The sequence below is a fragment of the Schistocerca nitens genome, chromosome 3 (assembly GCF_023898315.1).
Source record: "Schistocerca nitens isolate TAMUIC-IGC-003100 chromosome 3, iqSchNite1.1, whole genome shotgun sequence".
Taxonomy (NCBI): domain Eukaryota; kingdom Metazoa; phylum Arthropoda; class Insecta; order Orthoptera; family Acrididae; genus Schistocerca; species Schistocerca nitens.
The window spans coordinates 205,440,307-205,462,583 of NC_064616.1; the positions used below are offsets into that span (position 1 = coordinate 205,440,307).

At 39.5% G+C, this 22,277-nt stretch overlaps 1 protein-coding gene across 1 annotated transcript in view; it reads right to left on the bottom strand.

Annotated features, from left to right (window-relative positions):
- Window positions 1-1,601: 1,601 nt before the first annotated feature.
- LOC126248149 (methionine aminopeptidase 2-like) overlaps window positions 1,602-22,277 on the bottom strand; it is a 135,801-nt gene continuing 115,125 nt past the window's right edge. Inside the window, exons 8-9 of the mRNA XM_049948885.1 lie at window positions 15,891-16,065; window positions 1,602-2,721 (exon numbers count right to left, since the gene is read on the bottom strand). Of these exons, the coding sequence (XP_049804842.1) occupies window positions 2,469-2,721; window positions 15,891-16,065 (428 nt within the window). The 3' untranslated portion in view covers window positions 1,602-2,468. The remainder of the gene's footprint in view (window positions 2,722-15,890; window positions 16,066-22,277) is intronic.

Consider the following 22,277-nt stretch of genomic DNA (forward strand, 5'->3'; position numbering starts at 1 on the left):
ACTTTCATTCAAAGACACCAAAGTCACTGTGATTCATGACGGTCCCTTGGGCATTACAAAAGGCTTGTTATAGTTCTTGATAGGGTGTGTGATCACCATGGACAGCACTGCATGCTCTGAAACATGCTCCCATGCTGGCCCCAAGGTTGGTAAAGAGTTCTTGTGGCAGGCATTCCATTTCTCCACCAGTGCAGTTGACAACTGCTGGATTGTTGTTGGAACACATGGACATCCTGCAAATGCATCTTACATGTGCTTGATGGGATTTAAGTCAGGGGATTGGGTAGGCTAGTCCATTCGCAAAATATCCTCTCATTCCAAGAACTATTCCATATGTGATGTTCAATTCAGTCACCCATTGTCAGCCATAAAAATGGTGTCAGGGTCGAATAAACCACTGAAAAGACACACATGGGGAAGGAGTACAGCATCATAACAACATTGACTAATGAGTGTAATATGTCAAAAGATCTGGAGATCATACACCCACATAACGGACTGTCTATGCACACCAAACACCTGGATCACAAAACCATGGTCTTTGACAATGTTCCTGGGTACATTACGTGTTCCCATCCATCATATGATGGTATGTGCAGCAATGGTGAACACGCTGGTTTTGATTGTCCAGGTGTTATGGTGTGGAGAGACATAATGTTGCATGGGCATATGATCTTGGGCATAGACATGGTACAGTCATCAGTCAACATTATTGTGATGCTGTGTGCCTTCCCCACATGTGTATGTGTGCACTTGGCCTGGACTTAATTTTTATGGATGGCAATGAGTGACTGTGTGGAACAGTGCAGATGGAGGTGTTCTTGGAAGAGAGGATATTCAGTGAATGGACTGGACTGGTCTGGTCTGCTCATTCCTCTGGCATAAATTCCATTGAGTACATGAGAGATGTGTTTGGGAAACATACTACAGCACATACACATGCATCAATGACCATTCAACAATTGTCAAGGAAGGAACGGAACACCCTAATACAGAAAGTCCTTACCAACACTGTGGCCAGCATGGGAGCAAATTGCAGAACGTGCATTGCCATTCATGGCCATTACAAACCCTATTAAGAACCACATTCTGCCTTTTGTAATGTCCAGGGTACCATCTTGAATCACACTGACTTCAGTATAACAGTTGATTATAAATGAAAGTGTTGGTTGGTTGGTTTTTGGGGGAAGAGACCAAACAGCGAGGTCATCGGTCTCATCGGATTAGGGAAGGAAGTCGGCCGTGCCCTTTCAGAGGAACCATCCCGGCATTTGCCTGGAGCGATTTAGGGAAATCACGGAAAACTTAAATCAGGATGGCCGGACGCGGGATTGAACCATCATCCTCCCGAATGCGAGTCCAGTGTGCTAAATGAAAGTGTCTTTCCATTCACTTCATTGCATATTTCTTTCAATTACCTTCTGTACTATAATGTAGCATTTCTTTCTATATATGGTCCAAGTTTCATTGAGCTGTTACATGGCCATGACCCATCATGCGAAAGGTACTTTGGTACTTTCATCCTTAAGTTTTGCACATCAGCATATAGATAATTTTCAGTACTTTTTAATTTGGGTTTTTTGTAATTAAATCACTGTTAATTTTCTTCAGAGACATTCATTAACAGAATATAAAGACACACAGAACTTTGAAAAGTTCATATACAGACAAAACAATTATAGATTTTACACCACCAATTTTATATACTCTGAACTGTACTATTTAACATGTCATGTGGAACTGGCCAAGGTGACTGCACCAACTTTCTCCATTTTCTTCATGTTATGGGGTATATTGCTTTTACAGCAAAAATTCTGGCCTACTACAACTAGTAAACTGTAAGGATGACGTGATATCAGTAAATCCACTATTTATGATGAATAAAACAAAGATCATACACTTTCACAAAAACTGATACATGGAAATTATATGTAGGCTCAGAATCAAAATATTGCAGCCTCTTTGTATTTTGCACATTTTAGCCTAAAAAACAGCTATATTATCTTACTTGACATTTATGCTACATCCTAAATTTTGTTGTGTTACACATTCAAGAAATTTAGTCAGTGCATTAAGGAAGACACACAGTAAAATTAGCTATCAAATCCATTGAAAAATTTAAACCAGAAATTAGGGTGATAATGTTATAAATACTGCACTGATTTGTTCCAACACCAAGAAAGGTATCGATATTATTCATTTTATCAACATTCAGAATATGAAGGTCTGCACATATTACTGAAAATTTCACAACGTGAGTACATAAAGTGTCAATGTTTCACAACAGAAAGTCTTCAACATACCAATGTATGAGCAATGGAATCTGGTACAGTTCTTACCAGGAAGCTGCTTTTCACAATTAAAAAAAAATAAAAATAAAAAAAAAGAAAGTTCAACATTGTGTATCATACAAGTAAAGAAAAGGAACTATCACAAAACAATAAAATGAAAAGTACTGTTGCAAGAATTCAATAATCTTCACCCCGGCTCACTACTTCTTTGCATGTTGGACGCAACAAAATTGTATGCTCAAACTGTGCAGTGTATGATCCTTTAACATCACAAAGTGGTGGATATGCATCAACTATGTGTTTGTCCTTCAGATCCTTCAATGCCATGTGGTATTTCGTACAACCGACTCTTTCTAACCAGCGACGGCAAAATGCTAGTGTGCCAAAATGCTTGTTTATTGTATTCAGTAATGACTGCGAGGACTGCAACCTGGAACAGGAAAAAAATTGCAGGTTTCTGTAGTATCACAGGTACATTAAATGGTAAAACACACACAAACACACCTCTTTTAATTTGATAACAAATGATATCATCTTGCCTACAATTTCTGTTAGGTCTAGATGCTGTATCAGCATATAGACACCCCCCCCCCCCCAAAAAAACCACACGCACACACACACACACACACACACACACACACACACGCACACACGCACGCGCGAGCGCACGCACACACACACGACCACTGTCTCTCACTGCTGATGCATATTTTAACATTTTCCATTTAACAATGATTAAGGGTTTTTTTATACTGTTTCAACTGGAATGGAACTATTACCAAAACTCCACAATTATCTACACTAACAGAAAAAGATTGCAACACCAGAAAATAATTGATGAAGAGTAATGAAACTCCGGGAAAACATTTGTCTAGGTAACATACTTAAGCGATTGGCATTCCACAATTGCAGGTTAATGTAAGCACTAGATAAGCCATTGCAAACGTGAAATGCTAGTACATAAATAACCAGTGTAGTTGCCAGCATGTTGAATACAAGCATGCAAAAGTGCATGTACTGTGTTGTCTTGTGACAGCCAGAGCGAGAGCACCAGCAGCAGCGAGTACTGTTTGTATAAAGCGTTTTTGTACTTATTTGCTGCGCTTAGCCTTTAAATAGTTTTTCTGGGAAAACCTAGCGTAGTTTTCGCGTCTCGTATTTCAGTGAGTGTTTCTTGATTATCAGAGTAGCTCATCAGAAGATTATCCTGGGAATTTGTCACCGTATAGAGTAGGGTAAACATAGTCATGTGTAGGGACTGTGGTGGTTGTGAGCGGACGCAAGGAGAATTGGCCACTCTTCGGGGGCAGGTGGAGGCTTTGTCTGTTAGGCTCATCGAGCTCGAGGCGCAGGCGTCGGCTCGTAGTGGCGTTGGGGCAACTGTGGTGAGACCTATGCCTACTTCGGTGGCCTTGGAATCACATGGAACCCCTGATGTCGCTGCGTCTTCCGGCAGTGAGCATCTTACCGGTCAGCCATCACTCCAGGGTGAATGGCGGACAGTGGTGGGCTCGCGCGTGCCTGGCCGAAAGGCGAAGGTGGGATCTGGCCGCGTGGCAGCTGCCTTACCCCTTTCCAACAGGTACGGGGTGCTTCCTAGTGGTGATGACATCGTTTCCGAGCCACCACAGGATGCCTCGCCTGTTGGGCCAGTGGCCGATTCTCCGGCAAGGTCCCGACAGTCACAGAGGGCGGGCCTATTAGTTATAGGGAGCTCCAACGTTAGGCGGGTTATGGAGCCCCTCAGGAAAATAGCGGGTAGGTCGGGGAAGAATGCCAGTATGCACTCGGTGTGCTTGCCGGGGGGTCTCGTCCGTAATGTGGAGGAGGCCCTTCCGGCAGCTATTGAACGCACTGGGTGTGACCGGCTGCAGATAGTAGCACATGTTGGAACGAATGACGCCTGCCGCTTGGGTTCTGAGGCCATCCTTGGTTCCTTCCGGCGGCTGGCTGATTTGGTGAAGACAACCAGCATCGCACGCGGAGTGCAAGCTGAGCTTAATATCTGCAGCATAGTGCCCAGAGTCGATCGCGGTCCTCTGGTTTGGAGCCGTGTGGAGGGTCTAAACCAGAGGCTCAGACGACTCTGCGACTATAATGGTTGCAAATTCATCGACCTCCGTTATTGGGTGGAGAACTGTAGGGCCCCCCTAGACAGGTCAGGCGTGCACTACACACCGGAAGCAGCTACTAGGGTAGCAGAGTACGTGTGGCGTGCACACGGGGGTTTTTTAGGTTAGAGGGACCCCCCCTTGGGCGAAACGATAAAATACCTGACGGCTTACCAGAGAGAACATCAGCATCGTTGATAAAGAACGTCCGTCCTCAGAGACCAAAAACAGGAAAAGTTAACGTAATATTGGTAAACTGCAGGAGTATCCAGGGCAAGGTTCCTGAATTAGTATCTCTTATTGAAGGAAATAGTGCGCATATAGTATTAGGAACGGAAAGTTGGTTAAAACCGGAAGTGAACAGTAACGAAATCCTAGACACAGAATGGAATATATACCGCAAGGATAGGATAAACGCCAATGGTGGAGGAGTATTTATAGCAGTAAAGAATTCAATAATATCCAGTGAAGTTATTAGCGAATGCGAATGTGAAATAATCTGGGTTAAGTTAAGTATCAAAGGTGGGTCAGATATGATAGTCGGATGCTTCTATAGACCACCTGCATCAGCAACCGTAGTAGTTGAGTGCCTCAGAGAGAACCTGCAGAACGTCGTGAAGAAGTTTCGTGATCATACTATTGTAATAGGGGGAGACTTCAATCTACCAGGTATAGAATGGGATAGTCACACAATCAGAACTGGAGCCAGGGACAGAGACTCTTGTGACATTATCCTGACTGCCTTGTCCGAGAATTACTTCGAGCAGATAGTTAGAGAACCAACTCGTGAAGCTAACGTTTTAGACCTCATAGCAACAAATAGACCGGAACTTTTCGACTCCGTGAATGTAGAAGAGGGTATCAGTGATCATAAGTCAGTGGTTGCATCAATGACTACAAGTGTAATAAGAAATGCCAAGAAAGGAAGGAAAATATATTTGCTTAACAAGAGTGATAGGGCACAAATCGCAGAATATCTGAGTGACCACCATCAAACGTTCATTTCTGAGGAAGAGGATGTGGAACAAAAATGGAAAAAATTCAGAAACATCGTCCAGTACGCCTTAGATAAGTTCGTACCGACTAAGGTCCAAAGCGAGGGGAAAGATCCACCGTGGTATAACAATCATGTACGAAAGGTACTACGGAAACAAAGAAAGCTTCATCATAGGTTTAAGAGTAGTCGAATCATAGCTGATAAGGAAAAGCTGAACGAAGCGAAAAAGAGCGTAAAGAGAGCAATGAGAGAAGCACTCAACGAATTCGAACATAAAACATTGGCAAACAATCTAAACAAGAACCCTAAAAAGTTTTGGTCATATGTAAAATCGGTAAGCGGATCTAAATCCCCTATTCAGTCACTCGTTGACCACGATGGCACCGAAACAGAGGACGACCGAAGAAAGGCAGAAATACTGAATTCAGTGTTCCGAAACTGTTTCACTGCGGAAAATCGTAACACGGTCCCTGACTTCAGCCGTCGCACGGATGCCAAAATGGAAAATATTGAAATAAACGATATCGGAATTGAAAAACAACTGCTATCACTTAGTAGCGGAAAAGCATCCGGACCAGACGAGATACCCTTAAGATTCTACAGTGATTATGCTAAAGAACTTGCCCCCTTTCTATCAGCAATTTATCGTACATCTCTGGAAGAACGTAAAGTACCTAGCGACTGGAAGAAAGCGCAGGTCGTTCCCATTTTCAAGAAGGGTCATAAATCAGATGCGAATAATTATAGGCCTATTTCGCTTACGTCAATCTGTTGTAGAATAATGGAACATGTTTTGTGTTCTCGTATTATGACGTTCTTAAATAATACAAATCTCCTTCATCATAACCAACATGGATTCCGCAAACAGAGATCATGTGAAACTCAGCTCGCCCTATTTGCCCAAGAAATTCACAGTGCCGTAGACACTGGCGAGCAGATTGATGCCGTATTCCTGGACTTCAGGAAGGCATTTGATACGGTTCCGCACTTACGTTTAGTGAAAAAAATACGAGCTTACGGAATATCGGACCAGGTTTGTGATTGGATTCAGGATTTCCTAGAAGAAAGAACACAACATGTCATTCTTAACGGTTCAAAATCTGCAGATGTACAGGTAATTTCGGGAGTACCGCAAGGAAGCGTGATAGGACCTTTATTGTTTACAATATACATAAATGACTTAGTTGACAACATCGGTAGCTCCGTGAGGCTATTTGCAGATGACACGGTTGTCTACAAGAAAGTAGCAACATCAGAAGACTCGTACGTACTCCAGGAAGACCTGCAGAGGATTAATGAATGGTGCGACAGCTGGCAGCTTTCCCTAAACGTAGATAAATGTAATATAATGCGCATACATAGGGGCAGAAATCCATTCCAGTACGATTATGCCATAGGTGGTAAATCATTGGAAGCGGTAACGACCGTAAAATACTTAGGAGTTACTATCCGGAGCGATCTGAAGTGGAATGATCACATAAAACAAATAGTGGGAAAAGCAGGCGCCAGGTTGAGATTCATAGGAAGAATTCTAAGAAAATGTGACTCATCGACGAAAGAAGTAGCTTACAAAACGCTTGTTCGTCCGATTCTTGAGTATTGCTCATCAGTATGGGACCCTTACCAGGTTGGATTAATAGAAGAGATAGACATGATCCAGCAAAAAGCAGCGCGATTCGTCATGGGGACATTTAGTCAGCGCGAGAGCGTTACGGAGATGCTGAACAAGCTCCAGTGGCGGACACTTCAAGAAAGGCGTTACGCAATACGGAGAGGTTTATTATCGAAATTACGAGAGAGCACATTCCGGTAAGAGATGGGCAACATATTACTACCGCCCACATACATCTCGCGTAATGATCACAACGAAAAGATCCGAGAAATTAGAGCAAATACGGAGACTTACAAGCAGTCGTTCTTCCCACGCACAATTCGTGAATGGAACAGGGAAGGGGGGATCAGATAGTGGTACAATAAGTACCCTCCGCCACACACCATAAGGTGGCTCGCGGAGTATAGATGTAGATGTAGATGTACTGGTACTAGATGTCAGTTTGTGGGATGGAGACCATGCCTATTGCACTTGGTCAGTCAACACAGGGAGGGTTAAAGCTTGTTGCACATGATGCCAGAGTTGTCATCTGATGATGTCCCATACGTCCTCGATTGGAAAGAGATCTCGAAATCAAGCACGGCCAAGGCAACATGTCGACACACTGTAGAGCATGTTGGGTTACAATATGTGGTATGTGAGCAAGCATTACCCCATTGGAAAACATACCCTGGAATGCTGTTCATGAATGGCAGCACAAAGGGTTGAGTCACCACAGTGATGTACAAATTTACAATGATGTTGCGTAGGATAACTCTGGGAGCCGTCCTGCTCCCATACGATATCGCATCCCTGACCGTAACTTCAAGTGTAGGCCTAGTGTGTCTAGCATGCAGACATGTTGGCTGCAAGCCCCAAAACGGCCTCTTCCTAACCAACACAGGGCCATCATCGGCGCTGAGGTAGAACCAACTTCCATCAGAAAGCACAACAGGTCTTCACCCTGCCCTTCAATGAGCTGTCGCTCAACACTATTGAAATCACTGGCATGCACGCTATAGGGCTTATGGCTCGGAGCTGGCCTTCAAGTAACCAGTTTGTAACAGTTCGTTCTGTCACTGTGGTGCCAACTGCTGCTCAAATTACTGCTGCAGATGCAGTACAATGTACCGAAGCTATAAGCTGAACACATAATGGTCTTCCTTCTCCATAGCGCCACACAGCTGTCGGAGGCCTCATAATCTTGTGACTGTACAATCCCATGACCACCACTGCCAGCAATCGTGTACAGTGGCTACATTACTGCCAAGCTTTTCTGCAATATCGTAGAAGGAACATCCAGCTTCTCATAGCACCCTATTAAACAACCTAGTCCTAACTGAGTAACGTGTTGATAGTGGTGTCTTTGACAACTTTAAGGCATTCTTGAATAATATCAACTCACCACGTCCAATCTTTAAGGTAAGTAACACACACAGCCTTTACAGCATGTATTTAAAGCAAACCTGATTTGCATAGTGGTGCTACTATCACTACATTATGCGACTTGTGCAAAATTTTAATGGACGTCACCTTTGAGATGTGGAAACATGCCTACCAACTTTTGTTTATGTTGCAAAACTCTTTCTCAGTGTTGCAATTTTTTTTCTGTCAGTGTAAGTTAAACGATGGTTAGGCACGACCCACACAGCTCTTCAGTTTCAAAAGTGATAATTTGTTTAATAACATGACTCAGGACTCTATTGTGTACAACTTTTTCAATGATACTTGCTGGGGAAAGTCATCATAATACCGACCTTATAGAGGTCTGTCTTCCTCTTTTCATCTCAATGCATTACTAATGAACATTTTAATGACAGATAACTAACAGTTCTGAAATAATATGTTACACAGATAACTCACTATGATACTGATGTCTACAATACCAGAATTTTTATACTGCAAAGCATCCCGATGGTGATGGTGATGGTGATGGTGATGATGATGATGATGATGATCATGATGATGATGGTATGTTGATGTGGGCACATGACAGTGTCATGAGATGAGTGTGGTTAAAGGGTGCAAAATGATTAAAAATGTAACTACAAATAAAAACAGAAATAAAGTCTTAAGAATGCACACACACACACACACACACACACACACACACACACACACATGCACACCCATAAACCCTATCACTGTCGCATCCCCACCCACGTACAAAACACAATGGAAATATGCGATATTGAAAACACTAAAAAGAAAAAAGCAAGTGAGAGAAGTAAAAGAATACAACAGATAGCTGTGGCTGGCCACTCACTGAAACAAAATGGGTCAGCCAACCACTATGCAACAGTATGCATGAATGTGTGGCGTCCGTTCTTTCAGACATGTCCGAAAGGACAGGCACCATGCAGAATCCGCAGCTGATTCCACGTAACGTCCTGAAGCAGTGATCCCCTCCCTTTCCTTTCCTTTCCCCCCCCCCCCCTCTCCACCTTCAATTTACATACATTATGCAACACGCTAAAATCTCCAGCCTAAAAGCTTTGACTGGAGTCAAGACACTTCACACAACTTTAAAACCTTTTTCACACTGATCTCGTCATCAGCTAGAATAGAAGGCAGATCCCCACCGAAATTACCTGCTTCTTTCTTATCACAATATAAAACGCACTTAGTAAAAATGTGACATTCAATGATTTACATGCCACAGTCATCACAGACCAGGAGATCATCTTGCCGTACAGTGACCAATTCGGAGGTGGGTCAGGGTCACTTCACACCACCTGAGTGACATGCAGAAGATCTGCCATAACCATATAGTTGCCTTTACCAAGTGCAGCTTATTCCCTCACTGCCAGCCACCTCAAATGTAATTGAAACACACAGCGATTGAAATGTAAAATCTGGAGTTCAATCCTTCTTGTAATAATTCTGTGCCCCTGTAGGAGCAAGGTGCAGATTTGGTCCAACCTTGATGTAAAACTTTCAAACCAACAACACCCATCTCTAAAAGGCAATCCTTTTTCTGAATCACATAGAAACTAATCACTTGTTGTCAGTTATGAAGAAGCCTTTCCATTGGTGGAAGAGCCACTGTATGGTGTGCAGATGCATACGGTGTGAAGAGTATTCTATAGACCTCTTGCACAATGACTTGTTGCCTGATGTGAAGCAAGGTGTGCTAACCGCTGAAGTTAAGACTCAAATGTGAGGCCCTGTCTTTAAAAGTAAGAACAGTGTACACTGTCCACAACTCTGGAAGGTTTAAAACATAATGTGAACATTTAAAGAGAATGCACACAGACTTTCCAGTGGAGAAATTAAAGTCTCTCTTTGCCACCCATTCCTCCAACCATAGAATAGCCATTTGCAACTGATGAGTTGTTGCTGCAAGGCTTAAGGAGGAACAAAAGACAGAGATGATGTCAACAAACAAAGAACACTAACCAGGAAGTTTGCCTACTGATGCAATACTATTAATAGCTATTGCACACAGTCACACTTAAAACACTACCTTGATAGACAATCGTTCTCTTGCCCGAAGGGGTCAGACATGACATCACTGATTCGACACCTAAAATAGCATGTCAAGGAGGACTGCATAAACATGTGAAGACTGCCTCAAAAATGCATTCACAGAACTGTGTGAGAATAATGTGTCTCTGAGTTGTATTGTAGGTATTATCGATGTCAAAAAGTCTATGCACTAAGTGATGCCATTGCAGGTATACTTGTTACAGAGCTGCTTCCAGGAGCGCCAGGTTATCAAAAACGGAGCGTATCTCCTGAAACCATACTGAAAGCAATTAAGGAGCTGTTGGATTCTAAGACCCATACAATGCAGTGGTTGACCATTCACTCCCAACATATTTCCCACACAGCCATTGAGGACAACTGTATAGTAACGACTTCGATATGTGTGGTCCTTCCCAGATTGCAAAAGTGGAATTACAACTTCATCTCACCACAAGTCATGAAAGTGTCCTGGCACCCAAATGAGGTTAAAAAGTTTGAAGAGGATTTCCTTGCTCCACCATGTGATGTGGCATAACACAAAACATTCAATGTTCAGTCTAGCAGTCTCTGTAATGATGATGCAACATGGGTTTAAATTGCCCAGTACTACACAAAGATATTATTTTTGAAGGATTTCATCTTGTTTTCAGCTGTTAGGATTGCTAGAGCTAAATGAAATCCTTTAAAATTTTTATAGAAGCTGTGGACCCATTCTACAAGAAAATAATTGAGAAAGGTATTAAGTCTTAAGTGTACCTACTTATTGTCAGTAGGTTTTATTCCTCAGGAAACCATTACACTAGTTACAGGCTACTTGTCTAGCCAATGTTAGTGACATCTTGTATCTGAAATGTACATCCTTTAAAGCTCTGCCACAGACTCTATATTGCTACTCAAGGATATATCACTTCACTAACAGAGAACCTGCAACTACCAGACAACTGACGAAGAATAAAGATGAATGGATTGTGGTTTATTTGCAGCCTTTAAAAGAATACTGCCTGCCTTTAGACTTCTAGCAGTACTTCCTCTGGAGAACCACTCACAAAGTTAATGCTTAAATCATTACATGCTTGATTTTACAGTAACATTTTTCCATTGAGCAAAGCCTTTTGGTACATGTTAATTATTTTTCATGTCTTCAAAATTTTTCGTATTTATTAATACACAAATAAATGGTCAGGATTCTATTGGTACAAATTCCAAAACAATACAATCATTTTATTACAACTGTAAATTACGCCATGCTAGAAGACAACACAAAGGAACCCTCAGATATTTAGACATGGTCACAAAATAAATGGGCTTGACAAATACAACTATAAGAACAAGGAGAACATTTCATAGTAGTAAAAGCCTGTGTGTTGTGATATTATAGGCTCCAAGCCTAGCCTTTGGTGAATGTGTGGAATGTAAATGGTGGTTGGAAATGACAGTTTTCCTGGGAGCACAGAAGGGGTTGCTCAGTTACTTGTACACAGGATTCTTGTTTTTGGGTGACTCACAGTTGCTGAGGAAAATGCATGTTCCAGGTGAGTGGCAAGTTGGTAACATTTAGTCAAAACATATGATTCGGTGTTAATGTTCATTTACATCTGACACTTTTCTCCATAGTCACACAGGAAATCGCTCTGACTCTTTACATACTGACAGAAATCATTTGAAATTTATGTAATGGATGTGTGCCTGATAGCTCCCAAAACATTATAATTTATAATGAATACACGTTAGCCTTAAAAGAAGAGTACAGTAATGTAACTGTTGAATCGGCAAAAAGCTACATTCAGTTTGTCAGTATGGAAGGTGTAGGTTTATATATTATTCAGATTTGCTTGACAAATTGAAAAAATCCACTAGCTGAAGCAACTGAATTCAAGTTACTAAACCTATAAGAAGTGGGATTTGATACTAGCTTATTCTCCTCAATTTCTCTCAAGTACAACTTACTGAAAGTTTCTTTTCATTTTTTACACAAATATTTGGACAAGAGACTTCTCATTTTGGCTGCAACATATTTGGCAAAAACATCAAAATTATCCTTTTCTTCATTCAATGTGCATATAGTTCTCGCACAAATGAATCACTTATTCTAACAAATTTACTCTTCATCTTGATGGGTGTTAGGTTACAATGATTCACTTCCTCAGTCTTTTGTGATGTGTCTTGACTGGCAGATGTGTATTTGTTTCCATTTGCCGCCTCCTGCACTGCACCATTCTACTCAAAATACAGTAAAGGAAATAAATGAATTAAGTTTATTACAACTTGTACCAAATGTCACTACTTTTCAATTTTTGTTACAGTCACTATCTACATCAGAAGACAGTTAATGTTGCCAACAAATTTAAATGAAAGTTGACCTTCCCCATATGTTTGGTTGCTACTGATGGCAAACACGCTCTTATCCTAGCTCCTCCACAGAATACTGGCAGTTATTATTTTAACCATGAAGAGCAACATAGTGTTGTCTTAATGGCAATTTTTGATGCCATTTACAAATTCCTCATTGTCATAGTTGGCAGGAATGGAAGAGTAACAGATATGGGAGTTTTCAAAGGCAGTGGGGTTGAAAATTTCATTAAAACCACATCATCAGGTCTCGAATTGATGCCCCTCCCAGGAAGAATACCGCGTGTGCCACATGTTTTTGTAGCTGATGATGCTTCTCCTTCACAATCTCATACTATGAAACCATACACATTTAACAGTTCAGGTTTCATCAGAATTTATAACTTCAGACACCCTAGAGCAAGGTGAATAGAGGAAAACACCTCTGGTATTAAGTCTACCAGACTTGGAGTATTAAGGCTTCTCTGTCTCCAAACTGTGTGGAATCTGTAGTTTTGGCACTTTTCAGTTTACATTATTGGTTATTATTTAAAAAATATTCTGCAAACTTACACACACCCAGAGGCATATTTGACTGATAAAATTTAGAAACAAGTGAAATAATACATGGCAATAATTAAAGAACTACTTAAAGAATGCTATAGTAGTATGTGAAGTGTGGAGAGAAAATTTTGTCAGCAGATAAGGCAAAGTTCCTATCCAATACAGATTCATGTTAACAATTAAACTGGAATAAATAAATAAATTATTAATTTTTCTTTACCTATCAGTGGTAAATTTCCTCCTGCCCATTTGCACGCTAAGTAACAGCAAATTGAAGTACAACCATTTTGATACATGCAATAATTCTTCAATGCCCTGGCAGATATTGTCTTTGCGCTTTTCTTAAATTCACTGTTAATTTTATTTCTTAAGTTAGAAATTTTTCTTTGAATCTCTTCTACAGTTGTACTAAATCTTATACCATTTCTGTTAAGGCATTATATTTCTTCACACTGTCTCTATAACTTTTACAAGTAACATCCCAAAGTTCAGATTTTATTTGGTACATGTTAATTCTTCGATTTTTAACCGCTCTTTCTTCTCATCCAAGTTCGCTCGACACTTACTGCTTGGTGCCAGGAAATTAGACAAGCAGCCAACTTCCGAGATATTTGTTGGGGTGAGTTTGAACTTGCAAACAAACAGTGTCTACGACTGCTGGTACAGGTGTGTAAACACGTACCACTGGTGGTCAAAATATAAATTTCTGACACGAATTCTTCATCAGTTACATTAGACACAATTTCTGACATAAATCTCATGCAATAGCTGTCCGAATTAAATGTACCTTTAGTAGAAGTAGTAGTTTAACTGTTACCTCCAAACTTGAGTGTTGTTGCTGCATAATGCCTACACAACTGGAAGTACTTTGCCAATGTTTCAACTGACAAATGTTTACGACAGACAGCAGTGCAAAATAAATTATTCTTTTAATCCAGAAAATTGTTTGCCTACATATTTGGTACCTATGCCTGCCTGTAACTGTTTCAGTTATACCGTATTACAGACATTGGAAAATAGTCGAGGGGATTGTTGGACTTTATGTGAGAATTCTTGTTGACCCCTAGACTTTGGGATTCCTTACGTGTTTCAGGTAAAAAATGCACTATTTTAAAACTGCCTCCTTCTATGTCAATACATTTCATCAATTTTTCCTAGATAGTGTATTCCATCCCTGAAATGATACTATACAACAACGCTCATCCACAAAAAGCAAACAATGTAAAGTCCACATTGGAATACCACCAATTATGGAAAGAACAGATTGCTACTCGCCATAAAGATGACACATTGAGTTGCAAACAGGCACAATGGAAAGACTGTTGCATATTAAGGTTTCGGCCAAAGCCATCATCAGAAAAGAAACACACATGCACTCACACCAGCAAGCACACCGCACACATGACTGCTATCTCTGGAGAGAGAGAGAGAGAGTGAGGTGTGCTTGTTGTCTGAATGCATGTGTGTTGTTCTTTTCTGATGAACACTTGGGCTGAAAACTTGATATGCAACAGTCTTTTCGTTGTACCTGTCTGCAATTCAATGTGTCATCTTCACGGTGAGTAGAAATCTATCCTTTCCATAATTGTACATTTACAAAAATAAAACAAAACAATTGTTTCCCAGCAACAAATTTCTTTGTATGTGGCTACAGGTGCATAAAAAAAATCTTGTTAATATGGCAGATATTCCAAGGCCCCACAATGGTCACAGTATTTCCAGCAGATAAAACCTAATTGGATTATTCCATGCAGGGCTGCCAGGTTTCCATCAATTGCTTTGATTGCTGTTCCTTGTCTAATGGGAAGATGTAGAAACAAATCACATCTCAAAAAACAAAGACAGATTTCTTACTAAAATGTTCCTAATGTAGTTGAGAAATTTCTTTTGCATGTGTTTCTGATCGAGATAGAATTGGTGAAAAGCAGCAAAGTTGTGTATTATCCAAGCAAAGCACCAGCACTAAATATAAACAATTACAAGAAGAGCAGAAAAGTATTAAAAACTGTTCTGGACATCCTGTTAAGGTCATTATGTAAAATATACTAGAATGAATAAAAGTAAGCTGTCATCAATGTCATCTCTGTGCTAGTCTGACAATCTTCTTCTTCTTCTTCTTCTTCTTCTTCTACTACTACTACTACTATTGTTTTGCTTTTTCTTCTCTTACAGGTACGACAGAACCACGAACGCGATGCAGCACAGCAGTGTTGCCAGACAGACTGATTATTCTTCATGTTTTGCCATCACTATCAATAACTATACTGAACTCAAACTAATTTCAAGACTGATATGAAGTAGGAACATAAAATTACAATCTAGATTATTTACTTTATTATTATGCGAACCAAAACAACTTTTCAATGAACCTGTGTATCATAAGAGAAATCATATGAGCAGTTTTTGTTAGGAGTGACTCCATCTACACACATCAAAAGGGAAACATCTGTAGAAATGCCACACTTAAGAGGGATAATTGGTATAAAGATACATAGTATCATGACATTCACTAACAGCAATAAGTCAGGAATTTAACTGACCGTAAGTGACCAGGAGATGCATCAAAATTCTTCATATAGTGAGAGACTTCCATATCTTCATGGACCTGACCACGACCAGTAGAGCCAAATGTCTCTATTGCGTATACTTCATTTTCTTCCATTACTGTAGCTTCACCTCCTTTTACTATAGGTACAGTTTTTCCTGCATGAATTCCTGAAAATATAATATTTAAGTATATTTACATTTTCATAATATAGCTACAATATAAAAATACACCATAAAATTACAGGAGGAAAAAAACTGGATTTTAAAATATTTATCAGATTGTTGGCACAAGCAAATTAGAGAAGCATTTTGTTCTGTCGTACACTTCAAGCTCTTTACAGGGAAAGTGTAGCCATCCTTTTCCTCACTGCTTAATGTCACCGGCAGTTCATGATTGGCTGAAATAAAGTTCTGTACTTTGTTTGTGTAACACAGGAAGTATTGAGTATTTTCATAAGTTTTGTGCTGTGTAGCACCTGCCGTACTTTTCAAGCCAAGAAGGAAAGTAACTTTATAGGTTTCCTTCTGAAGGGAGAAATGCAGTAAGAAGAAGAATCAGGTTGATGAAAATCAGCAGAGCAAACTGACAACTTGCAAGGTAACCTTGACTGTGGGCAGTACATACAGTTTTCGTGCATTAATGTAAATTATAAGATTCAAAATTCACCGACAAGTACATCACATAGCAAAGACCTGCAGTGTTTTAACTTGAACAAACTTGTGATGAAAATTGCTGCACAATGTTGTGGGGTTAAATTCTTAATGTATATACACTTTATCAGTGGAAAGTTGTAGTTAATCTGCAATTCCTGAAGCATGCTTTTCTCATTTGTTTACAAGTGTTTCTCAGTATTTTATGGAAATTTCTTTACTACTGGGAACAGTCTCAAATGCAGATACTAGGAACGATATGTAAAATGTTGTTATACATGATTTTTTAAGTTAAATTACTTTTGAGCCATTTAGTAAGTAGCATATGATAGATGAACAGTGTGTTACTCAAGCATTTTGTGCAGATTGTTACCATTATCAATAATGTGTGCAAAGTTTTGTTGTTTTACAGTTGGACCTTTTCTTTTAACTTTCAAAAATTATTTTAACGGACAGTTAAGAAATTTTTTGCACCTTTAATGACAACAGTCATAATGAGAGTATCTAATACCGATTTCATTGTCTAATCAGAATCACTTCACTCAAAACAAATTTGAAACCAGTAGAGCTGATGAATTAATGGAGCTTAACTCAATGCTGTACCAACCATTTCCTGCCATCGTAAATCACCAGTGGTATGCAAGTCCACTGCTGAGAGGAAACATGTTTGAAATACAACCTAAGGAACCAGGTAACGCAGAAAAGTAACTTTGAAATTTTAATCATACTAACATCTGCTGTTGAATCACAATTGTCTGAAACACTATAATAACACATCTGATTTACTGGTTTTATCAACAGAGTGTACAACATTTAGGCCCATCAGGCTGCTGATCATAAATTGACCACATACATAAAGTGAGCTGAAGTACCCTTTATATTGCTGAGGCAAAATACATCTATCTTATCGATTGTCACTGTATATACTTTGTCGATGAATTAGAACAAAAGTTTTGCTTTCTCACAGTTGCAGAAAGGATTGTACCTTTGAGTGTACTCCTTTGGAGACAACATTTCATGGTCAGATAATTTTAACTGCGAAGTGCGCAATGGATGTAGACTCAAAAATCGCATTTCTTGCAGCTGTACATGCTTGAAATGGGAAACTATTGGTATCAAGTACCAAATACCTTGGAGGAGCGAGGAGGATATTAGTGTTTTAACATCCCACTGACAAAGAGATCATTAGAGAGAGAGAGAGAGAGAGAGAGAGAGAGAGAGAGAGAGAGAGAGAGAGAGCACAAGCTCGGATTAGGGAAGGATAGGGGCAGGAAATCTGTCAAGCCCTTTCGAAGGAACCACCCCAGCAGTTGCCTGAGGTGACCTATGGAAATCATGGAAAACCTAAATCAGGATGGTCAGATGTGGGTTTGAACCATCATCCTCCCAAATGCGAGTCCAGTGTGCTAAAAATACCTTGGATAGAATGCACTGTAGAGTGTTTTATCATGTCTTCTTTTGACTTGCATTCAGTTGAAAATACTCTCTACATTTAGTGTTTGCCATGAAGAAACTCAATGATATGCTTATTATAAAAACTGTTAAAATGAATTATGATTCAAATATTTAAGCTGGAAGTGCAATACTGTAAACAGGAACATATGATACAAAAATGGGTTAATTTCCACAGCTATTAGGTTTTTCTGATGACCGACAAATATTTTACACTTCCGCCCCACAAAGGAAGTATTTTAGCGTGGTTAAGAACTTACCAAGAGATATTTTACCCCATCAATGTAATGCTTCAGTTGTGTTTATTAGCACATGATAATTTTTGAAAGACAGCACCTTTATTAAAAAGTAAAATTTGTGATTTGAAGTATGCTTGGTTCAATGCTTTATTCACCTTTGAGCATCTTTACATGTATTCAATGCAAAAAAAAAAATCTTATGCACATTATGTACAAGATACATATACTGAAGAATTAAGTAAATGACAATAAATAGTTACTCAGCAAGATACGTATAGTTGTAAAATAAAGTTGTTAATTAGGTTGGTGCATCAGTTCATAATGTTTTTGTTTTGCACACTAGCATTGCCGAATGGAGAAATCTCAACATTTCCAATATACTCTTCTGTATGAGTTCAATAGAGGGGCGACAGTAACAGAGGCAGCCAGAAACATTTTTGTCGTGTATGAGGATAATGCCATTGGAGAGAGCACAGCAAGAAAATGGTTCTCTCATTTTTAGGAGGATCATTTTGACATTAGTGACTCTCCACGTTCAGTTAGACCTTCAGAATTTTTTATGATCATTTAAATGCACTAATTCACAATGATCCCTATCAAGTGTACTTCAGAACTGGCAAATGTGATGAACTGTGATCATTCCACCATCATCGACATTTGCATGCAATGGGGAAGGTTCAAAAATCAAGTTTATGGGTGCTGCATGCTCTAAGATAAATCATCAGTTGGCCATATGTGCCTCTCTGCTTGCGTATCATCAATTGACAACACAAAAGTTAGATTGGGAAGGCATTCCGCAACCACCTAATTCACCTGACCTTACACCCTCAGATTTTCTGCTCTCTATTGAGGAGCCTTCAAGGAATATGGGTAGATGAGTTCTTTGCCTCAAAATTACATAATTTCTACAGTTGCAGAATCGAAAAGTTACCCCAGCATTGGCAGACCACTGTAAATAGGGAAGGAGAATATATTATTTGTAATCATGTTCAGGTAATTTGCTGAAGTAAACAAGATCAAGATATTTGTGGCCAGCCTAGCATATGGTGTATTAACTGAGGCTCAGAATCACAAGGGCCACGGGCACAGGAACAAAGTTCTGAGAGAAATAGATTTTTGTGAATATAAAATTTGTAGACAAACCACCAACCCTATAGGTCTAATTTGTTTTTAACCAAGTCTTGACATCATATATTTCCTATGAAAAGATAATGTACCTCCATGTTATGAAAAATTAATTAATATTTAGGTTTATATTCTTTATTAATATTAATTCACAACATTTCTGTATTTAGTGTGTTCGGACATTTGTGAAGTTTGTAATTAATGAGAAATTACAAACAGAATGTAAAGAACAGTTACTAAATTCAATGCACACACAATTATGATTTGTCCAACACTTTACGATTCTCATTACCATCATTTTCATTAGGCACATTCTGTGGTTTGCTGTTCAGATAAAACTGCCAATATACCTCCAATTAGGCACATGGATCTGGTTCTGTGGTAGTGTTGGTGCACTGTCCTTAATGAAACCCCACAGGAAGAAGTCACAGGGCATCAAACCGGGTGACCAAGAATGCCAGCTGAGAATTGCTAAGTCGCTGGCTGTTTGATGATGAATCGAATGGTTCAGTAGTTTCATTCAGATATTCACGCACTTGTCGACTCCATTGAGAGGGTGTACAGTCTTGTTGAAAAAATGAAGGTGACCTCATTCAATTTTGTAACACATCAAGATACTACTTACTGTTAATCATGTTTCCATCAAAGGTCAAACGAACTGTAAGCAGACAAGTGAGATATCGCACAAAACATATTGACTTTGGGTGAATCTCTTACCTGTTCAGTCTGTGCATGTGTGTTCTGTAGGCCGCAAATTCCAACACTGGATTTGATTACTTTCCCACTCAGGTGGAAAGTCACTTCATCACTGAAGAAAATGCATTGTGTGAAACTGTTATCATTGTCAATAGTATTCTGAAGCTCGTCAGAAAATGCCACACGTTTACGTTTGTTGTCATGACATACAGCCTTTAACAGCTGTACGTTCTATGGCTTCATAGCCAACCGAAGTCTCAAAAAGTGCCAAATTATTGTTGCAGGCAGTTAACTCCCGATTAGCATGACAAGTCGATATTGTAAGACTTTGTTGGAAAGCGGTTTGAATTCATGTAACTTTTTCCATCAGAAACACGAGGGTAGCCAAGACTCTTACCTTTACTTACACATCCTGTGTCTACAAACTGTTGATACCATTTGCAAATGTTCCATCCATTTGGTCGATCAGTTTGGTACCTCAACATGAAATGTCTTTACACTGTAATAACAGGATACACTTAGCAAACTCGAGAACACAAAATGATTTCTGCTGGGGAGTAGCCATTTTGCAACAGGTGAAGGTAATCAAGCAATGTGAAGACAACTGATGTCTAGCAGCAATGCATATAAACTAAGCAACGTATTCGTTCCTCCAACACTGAGCCGTGGCACAGTGATCAATAGTTCTGACAACATAATACTTTGTAATATGTACATTCTTCTTTAAACACTCTGTATTTAGCAAATGGTTAACATTTCTATTCTTAAACCAAATGTCTATATTTATATCACCAAATATTAATAGTGTCTAATATCTGTTTGAGTAACAAGAGCATCAGTTATCCAGCAGTTGCACAAACAAATCATCTTTGATTCAGGAGGCAGTATAATGTAGCAACTATTAATTTCCTGTTTTAGCAACATTTTGGCTGCAACTTCAACTTTTGCCTCTACACAAAGTTTACTTACATCTATAACTTTATAGATTCATTACACATTACTTTTAACATGGACAGATACACCACTGTGTTTTATAGCACAGAGAACTTGCAAGGGTAGCAAGTGGTCAGCTGAAATATTGCAGACAAACCATGAAGGTATAGCTATCTTGTGGAAAAATGGGGTACAAAACCTTGCTGGAAAACAAATTAATGTTTCTTTTGGATATAAACCTCAGCTGTACATTACAGAATGTGAAGATAAACTTGGTGTACTGAGAGAACTCGTGGGTTCCCTAAAAGTCAAATTTTACATCCTGATACCAGAGATACAACCTGCAGTTCTTATGATGGACGATGTTAGTACCACTCTGTTGTTGAAGCACAATTCTGGTACTGGCTGTATCGTTCGTAATGCTCCTATACCACCTGCAAAATTTTTTTCTTACGCTACAGGTTCTCATGTATTTTTCTTTATGCGGGTTGTATTGGGTACAGATGGAAGCAAACATTATTTTACCAGTATACAGGAGCTTATTTTTCAAGTTCATACGTCAAGGACACAACTGTAACAATTTTATCTGAATGTGAGGCATCTGGAATGAAAGTTCATTGTCTAGTATCTCCTACAGGAGGGCAAAATCAAGCTGTATGATGAGAACTGGGAATTACAGTTGGTACATGTTTGAAATTGACAAACTCCTGTCAGCTTTCTTGTTGATACATCATTCTTTTCTATCAGTGGGCAGCCAACACCCCCCCCCCCCCTACAATCTAGAAACATCTATCTAGAAACATTACCTTCCATGTAACAAGGTACATATTAGTCATGTGTCACAGCTGTCTGACGTAGACAGCAGTTAAGTTTGAAACTGGTATCAAAACTGTGCAAAAGGTGTTTGACACCAAATCACTGTAACAAAATGAGAGTTGGTTTGGACACTGTGCTCATTACTTACCAGACTGCTGCTGCCATTGAGTATTTTGTGAAGATGTGGAAACTTCTAAGCAATGATTTGACCACAGCATGGTTCTTAAATCAAGATCATAATTGGATCTGTTGAATTCATGACTCCTAAAGCTCCAGCTATAGCTCTGAGTGATATTAACAAACAAATATATAATGAGGCATTACTTGAAAACCAGATCATCATAAGGGCATTTGGAAACCAGTCCAGTCAGGTGTATTTTTGTCAACTGCATGCATTTCAGAATTGCACGGCACATTTATGAAGGAGAACAGGTTTTAATTTGTACTGACAGGGAGATTTACACATGA